At 35.8% G+C, this 14,097-nt stretch overlaps 1 protein-coding gene across 3 annotated transcripts in view; it reads left to right on the forward strand.

Moving 5' to 3' along the window:
- Window positions 1–14,097, forward strand: part of LOC145331171 (protein NipSnap homolog 3B-like) — a 69,326-nt gene that overhangs the window by 23,445 nt on the left and 31,784 nt on the right. For 2 of the 3 annotated variants that reach the window (XM_080175893.1, XM_080175960.1), the window contains exons 2-7: window positions 149–250; window positions 578–619; window positions 1,212–1,257; window positions 1,587–1,622; window positions 2,357–2,431; window positions 5,474–5,519. In XM_080175893.1, coding sequence (XP_080032019.1) covers window positions 149–250; window positions 578–619; window positions 1,212–1,257; window positions 1,587–1,622; window positions 2,357–2,431; window positions 5,474–5,519 — 347 coding nt within the window. Of the gene's footprint in view, window positions 1–148; window positions 251–577; window positions 620–1,211; window positions 1,258–1,586; window positions 1,623–2,356; window positions 2,432–5,473; window positions 5,520–5,854; window positions 5,901–14,097 lie in introns of all 3 variants that reach the window. The other variant, XM_080175825.1, reaches the window with a different exon arrangement.

Genomic DNA, 14,097 nt, shown 5'->3' on the forward strand with positions numbered 1-14,097 from the left:
AACTGGTATTAATTTTATCTTTCATGAACTTTCAGTGTGGGTGAGAATCGGTTCTTATCCACCGGATATTAATAAATCAGTTTCGAGCCATACTGGAAATTATGCTGTATGCTAGGTCTGATGCCATACTGACAATTATTTTACCTAGAGCGGGTGCTGGAGGCAAGGGTTGCCTGTTGCTGGCATCTGTACAGAGGCCACAGACTCTAAGGTTTATGAACTCAGAACTTACAGCTTGGTTCCTCAAAAGGTAAAACTTAAAATAAAAGGTAATTTTCCTCAAAGTGCTTTGTTGAACACAGAAATTACCCCCCTCACCCTTATTTTTAAAATAAATTAAAAACAAGGGGAGGGGGGGGGGTATTTTTTCATTTGTGTGTTTCTTTAGGTAAGGTTAAGTTAGGTTAAACTGGGTATACTAGATAGGCACGCAGGGTTTAAAACAAGGGAGAAAAAAATACAACAAATGCTCTTTTTATCATTAAACTTATCATTAATTTTGCTTAAAATAGAAAAATCTTATTGATTTATACTTAAAATATTGTTTTTGTAAATTTTATATTTATTTGTTGTCAAGGTTGGAGAATTTATTAAGTTAAGCAATGAAAAATTTCATCTCAGGAAAGATTTTAATCCTTTTAGTAATAAATAGCGGCTGCGTCACTGGCGTCTAGGGACTTTGTAGTAGTAAGATTAATTAAGGAGAGGGCATATAGCCTTGAAAAACATAAATTTAGATTTTTAAATAAAATTGCAAAAACCAATGTCAAGTTGGCCTAAAGTGGTCAACTCAATTAGTTAAGTAGTTATTTGCCCAGTTCAAAATGACTTTTAGAGGTCGACTTATTTTTTCTGTAGGTCAACCTAAACAAGTACAACGAACCAATACCTGTATATAATCGATCAACCTAAAACTTCTAATGGTTGACCTAAAATTTCCATAGGTCGACCTGTGTCTTTTATGAACTAGGCAATGAAATCTTAAGTCTAAGACAAATAACCTTACTACTTTATATTTATAATCCTAACAAATTTCTAATGTAAAAACCTGGTCATTTTCCATTTTATTATTTTTGTTTTTATATCCGTAAAAATAGTCTATATGCATTACTTGATTTTTCAGTATGGCTAAGAACTGGTAATAGTACAGCGGCTATTAATCGGTTTCGAAGCAATACTGGAAAAAATAATTATGATCTTTAACTTTCAATAGAACACAGCATTCTATTCTACTTGGCTACTGGACAGCTGAATTAGGTAATATCACGTTCTGTAATTTGATGAATATAAATTTGGGGGGAAGGTTTTTATTTGACTTGTCTGTATATTTAAAGTAACTGTGTCTTTACCTTTCTAAACTACATAAAGGGTAATTTTGTTAATCATAATTTGTTAATGCTTGAGTGTAATATTGGGCTAAAGAATATTATATCTTACATAAACCTATCACTCCATCTATAATCAATATGCATCTTTATTGTGGATTCATGAAATAAATTTTAGAAAATTTTTCGCTTGAATTTACAAAACCTTTTATCTTTTTAGCAAATATTTTTAAAAATATGCACTTAAATTTCTATTTTTAGGAGGACTAAACCAAGTTGTGCACCTTTGGGAGTATGGTATGTTTTTTTCCATTATGGCATGGTTTTCATCCATACTGACAAATCATGTATAGACTCGTATTAAAAACAATTTCCTAAAATATTAAAATAAAAATCATACAATTTATACCAGTTTTGTTAACCAGGGCCTTCGGCCTCTCGAGGCTAACAAAACTGGTTTTAGTCTTAAAATTTTATAAATGCGATAATATAAATAACCACTATTGCATTGTTTTATGGAAAGTTTTCCGCGGAAGGGAAAATAAAAATATATAGTTCTCTCCTTTTTTTTGGTGGCCCCGATTTCGGAGCAAACTTGTAATTTAATCATAAGTCTTACTTCAAAACTAAAATCTAATTGAAAATCTAAAAATGTAATAACATATAATTAATATTTTCAAGAGGAAATCAACAACTTTTCAATAATAAAAATAAAGTAAAACTCAATCTGCTAGTGGTTTGCTTTAATCTTTTTAGAGTAAGTTTGGCTTAGGATTAGATTTTAGAAATCAACTGAGCCCTGGGACATCTAAGCTTTTTATTTTGAGGGGGGTAAATGAAGAGTTTCCAGGTTTATCTCTTGAACCCAACCCTTGGAAGTCTATGCCAGAGCTCAACCTGTGCCATTTAATATTTGCAAGAGTGCAAAACTTGGAATAAATCCTAGATATTTTAATATACTTGTTTAGTAGTGATCATTTAGTGGATCTAAATTGATATTAAACGAGTGAATAATTATTTATATCTTACAGGTAGTCTGAGTGAGCGGGCAGGAGTAAGGGCAAAACTTGGAGGGGATCCAGAATGGCAGGCTGAATACTTCCAGAAGGAAAAAAACATGCAACTACTTTTAATTCTTGATTGAATTTTTCTTCTTCTTGATTAAATTATCATGATGTCTGTCTGTGTGTTTGTACCTGAGGACCACGTCAACAACAGTACCTATATGATTCTTCTTTCCAGCGAAGCTTTACATAGGTCCAAGGAAAGTGTATAACTTTTTAAGGGAGAAATCGCCCCTGTTAAAAAATACACCATCTCCCATTCAAAAAATATTTTTTTACTTTTTCATTTTTAAACGTGGAGGTTCGTTCCCCCAAGTGCATCTATAGGCATATATGGGTATGATCAGTAGGCATTTTACCTGACAAGAAACGCAGGAGTCAGCGAGATCTTTACGTAGACAAACTGACAGACATTGTTGTACTTAGAAAAATGTATACTATTTTGTACAAAAGTATTTTGAAAAGCTAAGTAAGTTGATCTGTCCGTCTGTGACGGAAAGCTCTAATAATTAATTTGGGCGTAAAAGTAAGTAATCAAAGGTTTAAATAACGTTTTCTTATTCGTTGGCTCAACAACTTTGAGTTTTGATTGGTTGATTCATTAAGTTGAGTGTTCAAACGTTTCAACAACTATTTTTTTATCTATAGAAGGGCTAATTTTGTGTATCATTATTAAGGATGTACATCAATTTATCGACCATTGTCTTATCCCTTAAGATCCCTGAAATATGTAAAAGTGGCGGACAAACAAAGCTAATCCTTTAATGGATGAAGGGATAACAACCAGTGTTGTGGAGCCGGAGCCAGAAGCCGTGGAGCCGCCATATTTTGCTGGAGCCGAGCCGCAATTTTCGTAAAATAACGGCTCCGGCTCCGAACTAGATAAATAAAGATATTTTTTATAAATTATAATTTGGTAACTCTGTTTTGTCGTGTGCAAATGCCCCTATTAAGTTTTTCAAATCCATTTTTATCAAAAATTGAACTTTTAAAACCTTCAAAAGTCAAAAATAGACGTGGGAAAAAATATGTCGAGTTTTTTCTTGATTTTAGATCGGAGCCGCATCAAAATCAAACGGCTCCGCAACGCTGAGTTGTTATTAACAACAATGCATCTTTCATATCTCATGTACTTCGAATCTTTTCTACAAATTGGATATGTTAGTCTATAATTCTTCAATGAAGGTATAATCGTCCTATTGATTGTAAACATTTTATAGGGATTCATATAGCAATGAAGTAAGTTTGTTAGATTAATATCCAAAATTGAAGACTCCTAGTACAATAAGAAACAATTTTTTCAAGTCTTAAAAATAAAGTAAAATTATTATATATTCTAAGTAAACTCTTGTAGGTGGCTATTATTTATACTGTTTTGTTTTTTATACTTGAAGGAAAATTGAAAGTAATGTAGGATCAAAATTTAATTTGGTCGCTCGTATCATTGATATGCATCATATCTGACGGATTATTATGTTTGATTGACCATCTAGATTATTAAATTTATTCTATACACATTTATATTGTTGTCGTCATTATAGTGATGTAATAAAAATGGATATATAATAAGAGGAAAATTTGTAGTTGCTAATATGGACCTCATTTATTGGTTAGTTCGCACAGTTGGAGGGAAGGGTATGGGGTAAAAGGATGGATGGGGGAATTGTTATTTTAGCTAGCTGTGAGTATCAGTTTTTTAGAGTATATGAAAATCTGGTGCAACATTCAAGTAATAATATATCGATTTGCAATAAAAACATAGATTTGCATAAAAATTCTTTGAGCGCTCCTTACTCTAATTCATATTGTCCTTGTTATGTAAATGTAATAAATACATCAAATAGAAAGAAACTTTTTTATCTTTTTATTTATTCATGTCGTCATTATAGTGACGTCATACATATCCCCAATAATGATACACAGAATTATCCCCTCTGTAGATTGCAATAAGTGGTTTAAACGTTTGGACACTCAACTTAATAAATAAACCAATTAAAATTCACTAAAGGCCCCAAAATTGTTTAGCTAACAAATAAGAAAACGTTATTATAAAACTTTGCGGTCTAGTGTAATAAAGAGTCCAATGTCCCCTCCCTCCCTAAAAAAACGTGTATATCTTTTTATTTTTTCATATCGTCATTATAATGACGTCATAGAAATAGTTAAAGTTGGCAAGAATACTATTTGTTATTTTTTCAGGGAGGGTGGGGATATTGTACTGTAAATTATACTGGTACCCAAAGTTTTTAAAATTAACATTATCTTATTCGTGAGCTCAAAAATTTTGGGTACTTTTCTTGAATTTTAATTGGTTGGTTCATTGGAGTAATTTTGCTCATCATTATGGGAGATGAACATCAATTTATTGTCCATTGTCTTATCCCTTAAGGTATTTTTTTACTTCTTTGCTTTTTACTTTTGTATGATAAATTACAAACATTTTCTTTTTCTGTTTTTACTTGATAGTTAGGGTTGGGCCGGATATTGAAAATATTTGCCCAATATCCGGCAAATTACCGGATAACCGGATATCCGGCATTATAAATCAGCCGGATGTCCGACCAAACCGGACCAGATATCCGACCCAACACTATTGATATTAGTACATTGATTAGCTCAACAAACACATAACTTTATGGTGGGGTCCAAACTTTTGTAAAAGTTTTAGACTTTCAAATGATCTTTATACTGTTATTAATATTAGCGGCTTTGCCTCTAATGGCCTCTTGTGGCACTTGAGGAGGGGAAGGGGGGGGGGTGGGTTAGTTTAAAGTTTTTTGAGGGGGGTAGGTTGATTTTTTTCTAGGGGCGATTTCTCCTTGGAGGGTGTTGATACCCTCCCCCAAAAATGTTATAAACCTTGGCGGGACCTGCCTGGTTTAGGAGAACCTGATTGGTTCAGCGGTTAGCGAGATCCTTTGTTACAAATTAACGAACAAACAGAGAGACATCGTTCTACTTTGTATTATAGATATTGGCAGATTTCCATCTAAAATTTAACTTAATACTTTATTTTACTTGCTAATTATTAACACGGGCTTGTTTAACATATGAATTATAGTTGCAATGTTTAAACTTGTTGATAGATTCTACCCTGGCTACAACATCAAGATAATATTACTCTATCCAGGTAAATATATTTACATATTTACAGGAGGGAGGTGACACTGGAATATTTATTATACTAGTCCCCAAAGTTAAACTTGTTGTTATATTCTACCCTGACTACAACATCAAGATAATATTACTCTATCCAGGTAAATATATTTACATATTTACAGGAGGGAGGTGACACTGGAATATTTATTACACTAGTCCCCAAAGTTAATATTGTTGATAGATTCTACCCTGGCTATCATATCAAGATAATATTACTATATCAAGGTAAATATATTTACATATTTACAGGAGGGAGGTGACACTGGAATATTTATTACACTAGTCCCCAAATTTAATATTGTTGATAGATTCTACCCTGGCTACAACATCAAGATAATATTACTCTATCCAGGTAAATACATTTACATGGAGGGAGGTGACACTGGAATATTTATTACACTAGTCCCCAAAATATTTTGATAACATTGGAGCCTTTTTTGGGTTATGATTGGTTGATACATTAAGTGTCCAAACGTTTCAAACACTAAATGTAATCTACAGAAGACGTAATTTCGTGTATTATAATGTTATAAGCCTAAAATTTAAACCAGCTTGTGTGATAAAAAATTTCAAAAGGTTGGATTGTCTGTTTAAGAACAAAGGTATAAAGTGACAATTTCACTTGGTCTTACACGCGGCTTACGCGCAGCTGCCGAGCCCTGCTTTTTTGTTATCTATATAAGATGTATTCCAACTTTCAAATTTTCTGAATTATTATAAGAAAAAATGAAAATATTTAAAGTTTATGCATGAATACAAAAGATCAAAACTCTTCTAAATTCAAAATTTACATTTATATTTTATAGTTGAGTGGTTGAAAATAATTTAAATCTATTAATACATAATTTGATTGGTCCCTTTCGTGGCAACGCCTCTTAAAGGGCGTTTCGTCGTATTTTCACAGTAGCTTTTCCCTTATTTCTAGCCCATGTAACCAAAAATCTAGAAATTATTTCACAAGGATTTTTTTTGTGGGGAAGCCTCAATTTTTTTTGCTAAGGGCCAAAAAAGCAGCTGAAATAAAGAAATGTTGATTTCTATTTATTGTTCTTGGTTGTTATATTTATTCATAAAAACTGGCCTAAGAAAACTTGACCTTTTTCATTATGCCTTTAGTTGAACTGATTTATTTCTATATGATAGACTAGCGGCTACGCCCCTAGAGGCCTCTAGTGGCACTTTAAATGTTTTAGTTTGTTAAAGTTTACGATAATTCTTTATTTTACGGATACCTCTTAATGTTACGTTGAAGTCTCCCAGATTTTAAGAAAATTTTCAATTTTTTTGTCATTTCTTTTGGGAGGGTGGTAGTACCCTCCCCCAAAATAGTTAAAAACCTTCCCAGGACATATGAGAATCTACCCTGTTAAGGAGAACCCGATCGGTTCAGCGGTTAGCGAGATCCTTCGGTACACACAGACAGACACACAGACAGACAAACATCCTGTTACTTTAGTATAAGGATTACTGTTTCTGTTTGTATACTCCCTAGTATTAATTAGCTTTTGAGTTTCATTTTACAAATAAAATTATATTTGAATGGAGAGAAAAAACAGCAAAATAGTAATTAAAAGGCAAATACTAAAATTTTGAAATCTTTTTTTGAAGAGAAGATTTTATTTTTCAACATCCTAACTGTTTTATCTTTAAAGACATTATTTTTTCTCTCAATATGGAAGAAATTGTGTGATATTTTATACATTTTAATATATTAAATAAAATTTCTAGGTCTCAGCAGTTGCATAGTTAGAAAGCGGTTAAGTCGCAGTTGCAGATATTTCAAAATTGTGACGGCTTTTCTGTGTTAATATTTTATCTAAATGATGGGCTGCTTTTTATTTTCGGCATTCAGCTGCTATAAGCCACAATTTTATAGCTACTTTACTTTGTCAAAATTTATAGTTATTATGAAATCATAAGTCTTTTAAATAGGAACTTTGAACCATAGAGCAAAGAATCTTTTTTTAATGAGTTTCAGAGGTTATCTTTTTTAAGTGGGCGGGATGTAAAATATCCTATATTAATCCTTTTATCCCCTTCCTTGGACGTCCTATCAGCTATATCATCTTTTTATAAAAGCTATGTAGTCGACAATTTAAAGGTTAAGTCAGATATATAAATACATTGCAGTTTGTTATTGAACAGCGGCTGCTAAGCCCTAAAAATTTGTATACCTATATGTTATAAAAAAACTAATCCTTTGTAAGAACATTGTATCAAGGGATTATCCTCAAATATGAATAAAATATCAAAATAGGAAAATCACATAAGTTCGTCATAATAAAAGTTATTTATCGTATTATAGACAGCTTTCCGTGGATTTTAAAATGAAGAAAAGCTGTTTAATTAGCCCCGATGGACTAAATGCCCTAGCTTACAAAACTACTTTAATATTCGTGAAAAATTGTCTGTAATACAATGCTATAAGTAATTTTTTAGTATGGCTGAGAGTCGGTCCTAATCCAGCGGATAATCATCGGTTTCTAAGCCATACTGGAAAAGTACTTGCATACTATATTTGACTTTGGAAAAAAGATATTTGAATAAAATATGCAGCCTTTTATACTTTTAACATTTCCAGGTTTTATGTATGTAATAATATTTCCCTTAAAAGTGCAGATAATGTATCTACCACTGGCTAAAGCTTATTTGCCTCATATCTCAGTAAAGGAGGGGACATAGGGCTGTTTATTACACTAGTCATCCAAATTATATAATAACGTTTTCTTATTCATTAGCTTAACAACTTTGGGTACTTTTCTGAATTTTGATTGGTTTGTTCATAAAGTTGAGTTTCTAAACGTTTCAACCAATATCTATAAGATACAAAATGGGTAATTTTGTGCATAATAATTGGGGATGTACATCAATTTATCGGCTATTGCCTTATCCCTTTAGATCCGTGCATTTAAAATATTGTGAAATATTGTTAGTAGCGAAGCTACTCTATAATTTTAAATGTCCGTCTGTCCGTATGTTTTAGTTTAGTTTAATAACTTCAATTGATAGGATGAAAAAATGGAGATTCAAATTATTAATTAGGCAAAAAAATCCTTAGTTCTAGGAATGCCTCACTTTAAAACAAAAATGCCAGAGATCTAAATGGTCGGAAGATTTATGTACATCCCCAATGATGACACACACTATTACCATTTCTATAAATTGAAATTAGGGGTTGAAACGTTTGAACACTAAACTCAATAAACTAACTAAATTTGCTAAGTCAATGAAAAAGAAAACAATTATTTTAAAACTTTGGGGACTAGTGAAATAAACAGGCCATTGTCCCCTCTCTACTGCAAAATGCAGGATTATATAAATCATAGAACATGAATTGCGTGTAAAAATGCACAATTTTGACTGACTGCACAATAAATCTATAAATGTACAGCTACCTGGATCCGCCTGTTGGGGACCTTTTTCGTCTGCTAGCAACTTGCTGTCTGGTCGTTTGTAGCGAATTGGCTATGTTAACATTGCCGACGCTATTATTTTATTTTCAAAGACACAATTTAAAGTCGGTACAGGGTCCTCGGGGTGGGGACATACTGTTATTTAACCCCTTCCCCCTCTATTGTTTTACTCTAATGCCTGCACTGGCTATAGAAAGCAATTGAAGCCAAAAATATGACATCATGCATCTTTTTGTTGCATTACTCATCTTACAATAGTTGTTTATCGCATCGTATTATAGACAGGTTTCCGCGGATAGTAAAACGATAAATTTATAAATTAAAACCAGTTTTAATAGCCCCGCGGGGCCAAAGACCCAGGATAACAAAATTGATATTAATTCCATAAATTTTATTTTAATAATCATGGAAAATTATCTGTAATTAGAATCTATATATGATTTTTCAGTTGGGCTGAGAACTGGTTCTAATCCAGCGGATATTAATCGGTTTCGAAGCCATACTGGTAAAGCTTTTCTTTTTGCTCTCTCTCTTGCCTGATTACTGAGCATAAATCTTCAAACTTTTATCTGGAAAATAAATGAAAAGTCACAATAAAGGATCTGTTTTCTAGAAAATTAAAACTGAAGAATATTTTTAGATTAGAATCTCTTACTATCTAAAGGGATAAGACTATGGCCGATGAATAGATGTAAATCCTTAAACTGTTTTTAAACTATTTTTAAAAGGTATATTAAAAATATACTTTGACATCTGTAGAATCATACTGCAAAGCCAAAAATGAGAACAATTGCGCACATCAATTTTTATTAGGATTTTAAAGTTTAGTTTTTACTATGGATTAAATAATTTTTACTGAATCGTGATGTTTCTTCCCTTTGTAGGTAAAATACTCAGCTTTTAGAGTGTCTTGCTTCGTAAATATTGTATGATAGTATACAGTAAAGTTAGGTCTTTTGATTTTATCTATCAATACTAATTAAAAATTAATTCTTTACAATATATCAATGAATTAACATAAAAATGTTTCATGTTTATTATACATTAAAACACATAAAAATTGGCTGTAAAGGGTTAAATAAATTAAGATGACAACAAATGTTTATGCAATACAACAAATTTATTTTTGTCACATATACAAATATGATATAAAATAAGATTATTCAAACATATTTTTAAAAATATTTTTAAAAAGTATGTATCTTTTATGAGTAGGGTTTTCATTCTTTTCATTTTTATTAAATAAAATTATTTAACTACGTTTGAAATAAGTCACTTTGTGAAAACACTCTTTCGGAAATTCTAATTTCTAATTGGTTTAAATTCAGCATTATGTTTTTTATTGTATTATGTCAGATTTTTCAATGAAATTAATTGTTTTAGAAAAAAAATTATTTCCATTGAACAGAGTAATGTTTTTTTTATTGTATCAGTATAAAGTGAATTATATAAAATTGTTCAGTAAGTTACAATATTACACGAAGTAAAAAAAGACCCTTTGATCTGGTAAAAATGACCAGAGCAACAGTAAAAATTAATTTTTAAATCCCCCCCAAAAAGTTTATTGGGGACTTAATTCAAATTTGGGCTCTGCAGTCTGATTCTATAGGTGTCCTAGTATATTTTTGACCCCCCATTCAAAAATAGTTTAAAAACAGTTTAATCCGTAAACACAAAATTACCCCTTCTGTAGATTACAATTAGCGGTTAAAACGTTAGGACACTCAAATTAATGAACAAAATTCAATAAATGTCCCCAAAATTGTTAAGTCAATGAATAATAAAACGTTATTATAAAACTTTGGGGACCAGTGTTGTAAACAGCCCAATGTCCTCTATTTCTCTGGAAAAATGTGTTTTTTCCCCCAAACTTAAAATACAAAGAACCATTTGATTAGAAGACCATTTATTGTCAGTGTTAAAGGACGCCTGCAAGAAATAACACGCTTGAACTGCTGAAAGACTGCCACAAGAAGACCCAATACCCCAAATTATAAGCCTTCAGCTTCAATAACAAAAAAGTTCTAGGCATTTCAAAATAGCATTTTATGTACAATGGAATTTTTGAAAGATTTCCAATGCTCATAAAAGAAAAAACAATATTAAATTACGTTGCCTAGACATAAAATTATAACCTTATCTTTGTCAGAAACTCAGATTGCCTGTAACTGATTACACTTTTACAATAAAAACACCACATTTCATAGTCAAAATCTATGAAAAAAATTCGATTTAAATTGCATTTTTAAACGAAAATCATAGCGGAAACAAAGGGGTAAACTAATACAAGCTTTGCTGTGATTGGTTGTTAAGCTGATTCAGCCTTCTGATTGGCTACAGTACATTCGGTACAACGCAAGTAAAACTTAATTTTTTTTGATGATTTTGACTATAAAAATTGGTATTTTTATTGTAAAAATATAATTAGTTACTGGAAACCTAAATTTATGACAAAAATAAGCTTATAATTTTGTTTCTGGGCCACGTAGTTTAATTTTAAAGTTTTCAACATGAGCATTGCAATTCTTTCAAAATTTCCATTGTACATAAAATGTCATTTTAAAATGCCTAGAACTTTTTTGTTATAGAAGCTGAAGGCTTCAAATTTGGGGTATTTGGTCTACTTGTGGCAGTCTTTAAGCAGTTAAAGCGTGGTATTTCTTGCAGGATTCCTTTAAATGTTGATGGTAAGGAATCACGCCATGAAGGGGAGAGGTGTCCCACTACCATGAAAGTATGGATGGTTTTTTGGAGGATGGAGGTACCCGCCTCCAAAAATCAGATTTATTAAAAGCTTCACAATGCATATGTGGTATTTGGGGTGAAGCAGTTCAACCCTACTGAGCGAGTTCGATTCAAACGAGCCCCTAGCCTTAAAGATCCTACCAATAAATAACTACAAGGAGTTACTGATTAAAGGATATATTTTGAACTGGTTCATTACAAAAGATATACAGGTTTATATAGCAAATAGAAGTATAATAATAGATGATGAGGGGTAGCTGGTGATGGGTTCCTTTGAGCTGGGGGCTGTGTCCACAGGCGCAAAGGAAGGAGGGAAGGCTGCCTCCTTGGGGTAGGCAGGTGATGGCAGAGAAAGAGGAAGGTCCGGCTGCGGCTCACTCTAGAGGCTCCTAGAGGAGAGACAACGATGGTAGTAGGCGCGTAGAACTCCATGGGTGCGCCGGTCTTGTCCAGGTTGCTCGGCCTCTTAGCTCCTACCCGGATGGGGATGGCTGTCATCTGAAGGGGGCACATCGCTTCCGCTTCGTCCTCGGGGGCCGCTACTTCCATCTCAGTGGCTGCTTCTCGTCCTGGGGACTCGCGGTTGGCTGGCAGAGGCTCCATGTTGGCATCTGGGTTCCACATCGCGTCGGTGGGTAGCGCCGGAGGGACTGTTCCCAGTTCTGCAGGTTGGCTGGTCAGGTTCTCTTCTTCTCCTCCAGGGTGGTTGGTCCGGTCCTCAGGTATCTCAAACTCTAGTTCGTCTGTGGGATTACATATAGCGCCAGTTGGCGGTGCAGGCGCAGGTCCCAACTGCTCTCCTCCTCCTGTAGGGTTGCTGGTCAGACTCCTGTCCACAGCTGGCGGTGGCAGGACAGTGACTTCGGCTGGTTGGTACAGGGGCAGTTGGTCCGTGGTTCCAAGTTGACTGCTAGCTGGTAAGGTTGCCGCAACCGTTCCACCATTGGACTGGTCCAGGAGTATCCAGCTTCCAGGGTCTCGGACAACGCTGGCAGGTGGTGGTGGCAGTTTGGCGGCCACCTTGTCTCCCCTAGGGTTGTCGTGGACAGGGGCAGGTAGGAGTCTGGCAGTTAGATCTCCAGTGTAGGGGTAGGCCAGTTCTCTGTGTCGGGGATCAGGGCCGGTCTGGAGGTCCGGTGGGGATCTGGCCAGTATCTGGGCAGACAGCTCCCCAGTCCCTGCTGTGAGGGGACTAAAGGTATCGCATCCTGAGCTCTCTCCCCTAGCCGGGAGGTGATCTGGCACTCTGTCTCCCTCTGGGCTAGGACAAGGTCTTTGGCCGTTGGACTCGTTACTGGGTGCATCTCCTCTCTCTCCCCAGGCGGCTTCTTCCAGTTCGCTGGAGGTGGCTGATGTCAGTATTCCTGGTTCCCACACATTCTCAGCTGGAGGCGTAGGTTGTGGAAGGTCTCCCCTGGCTGGCAAGTTCTTCTTGGCTGGCCTTGGACAGGGGTGTCTGGCTAGAGGTGACCCCTCGTTGGCAGTCGAGGGTAGAATTTGTGAATCCTTCCCAGGAACAGGCAGGTTGGTTGCTACTGGGTCTGTGCAGAGGCAGGTGGCCAGTCGTCTCACAGGGGCCTCTAGGCCTCTTGGGGAGTGGTGTTCTGCTATCCCCTTGCACCTCTGACCCAGTCCACAGCTGGGGGTGGTGGCTTTAGCTAAAGTCTCCTTCGGTTCATCTGGCTGGGGCCCCAGCATCCCAGCAGGGTCTCCGACTTCCGGCAGAGCCCCATTGGCTGGTTTCCTGGGGGCAATGGTGGTCACTTCTTCTCTTGGCTCGTACGGTAGGTCTGGTCTCTCTGTGGCATCAACGTTCGTTGCCCTTCTCCTCCCCTTGGTGGTGACATGGGTCAGGGCAGGTTGAGATGCTGCAATGGCCGGCAGCTGCTTGGGGCCGGCCTGGTGCTCAACCTCTGGTGGCCTCTGGCCCGTCCTGGGGGTCTGGTACCTCTCTTGTAGGCAACCAATTCTCTGGCATGGGTTCGAACCCCCTGAGCCTTGGTCAGGGGATCTTCTGGGTCTCTGTGATGGCACCGGATATGGCAACGGGCTGGATGCCTGGACTCTCCTACGCTGCCATATACCTCCGCTGCTATACTCAATCGCTAACTTTCCAATCTGGGTGAACATTTTTAAGAATAATGAGAGATGTAGGGGTAAGAGCCAGGTACAACCACTCAACATTAACAATACGATGACCGGCAGCCAGTCGGTGGTCATTGATGCCAGGTGGTTGAGGGTCCCAAGCTGGCCATCCCTGACTTCTTGCTGCACGGTGGGACGTCTTGTTTGCCCAAGGCCGGCGATAAGCTGGGCCAGGTGACCAGGTAGTGGCAGGTCCGAGTGAAAGGACATGGTTGCAACGGGGCCTCCAGGGGCAACCCTACCGTA

The sequence above is a fragment of the Acartia tonsa genome, chromosome 1, assembly GCF_053477335.1.
Source record: "Acartia tonsa isolate MP-2025a chromosome 1, ASM5347733v1, whole genome shotgun sequence".
NCBI lineage: Eukaryota > Metazoa > Arthropoda > Copepoda > Calanoida > Acartiidae > Acartia > Acartia tonsa.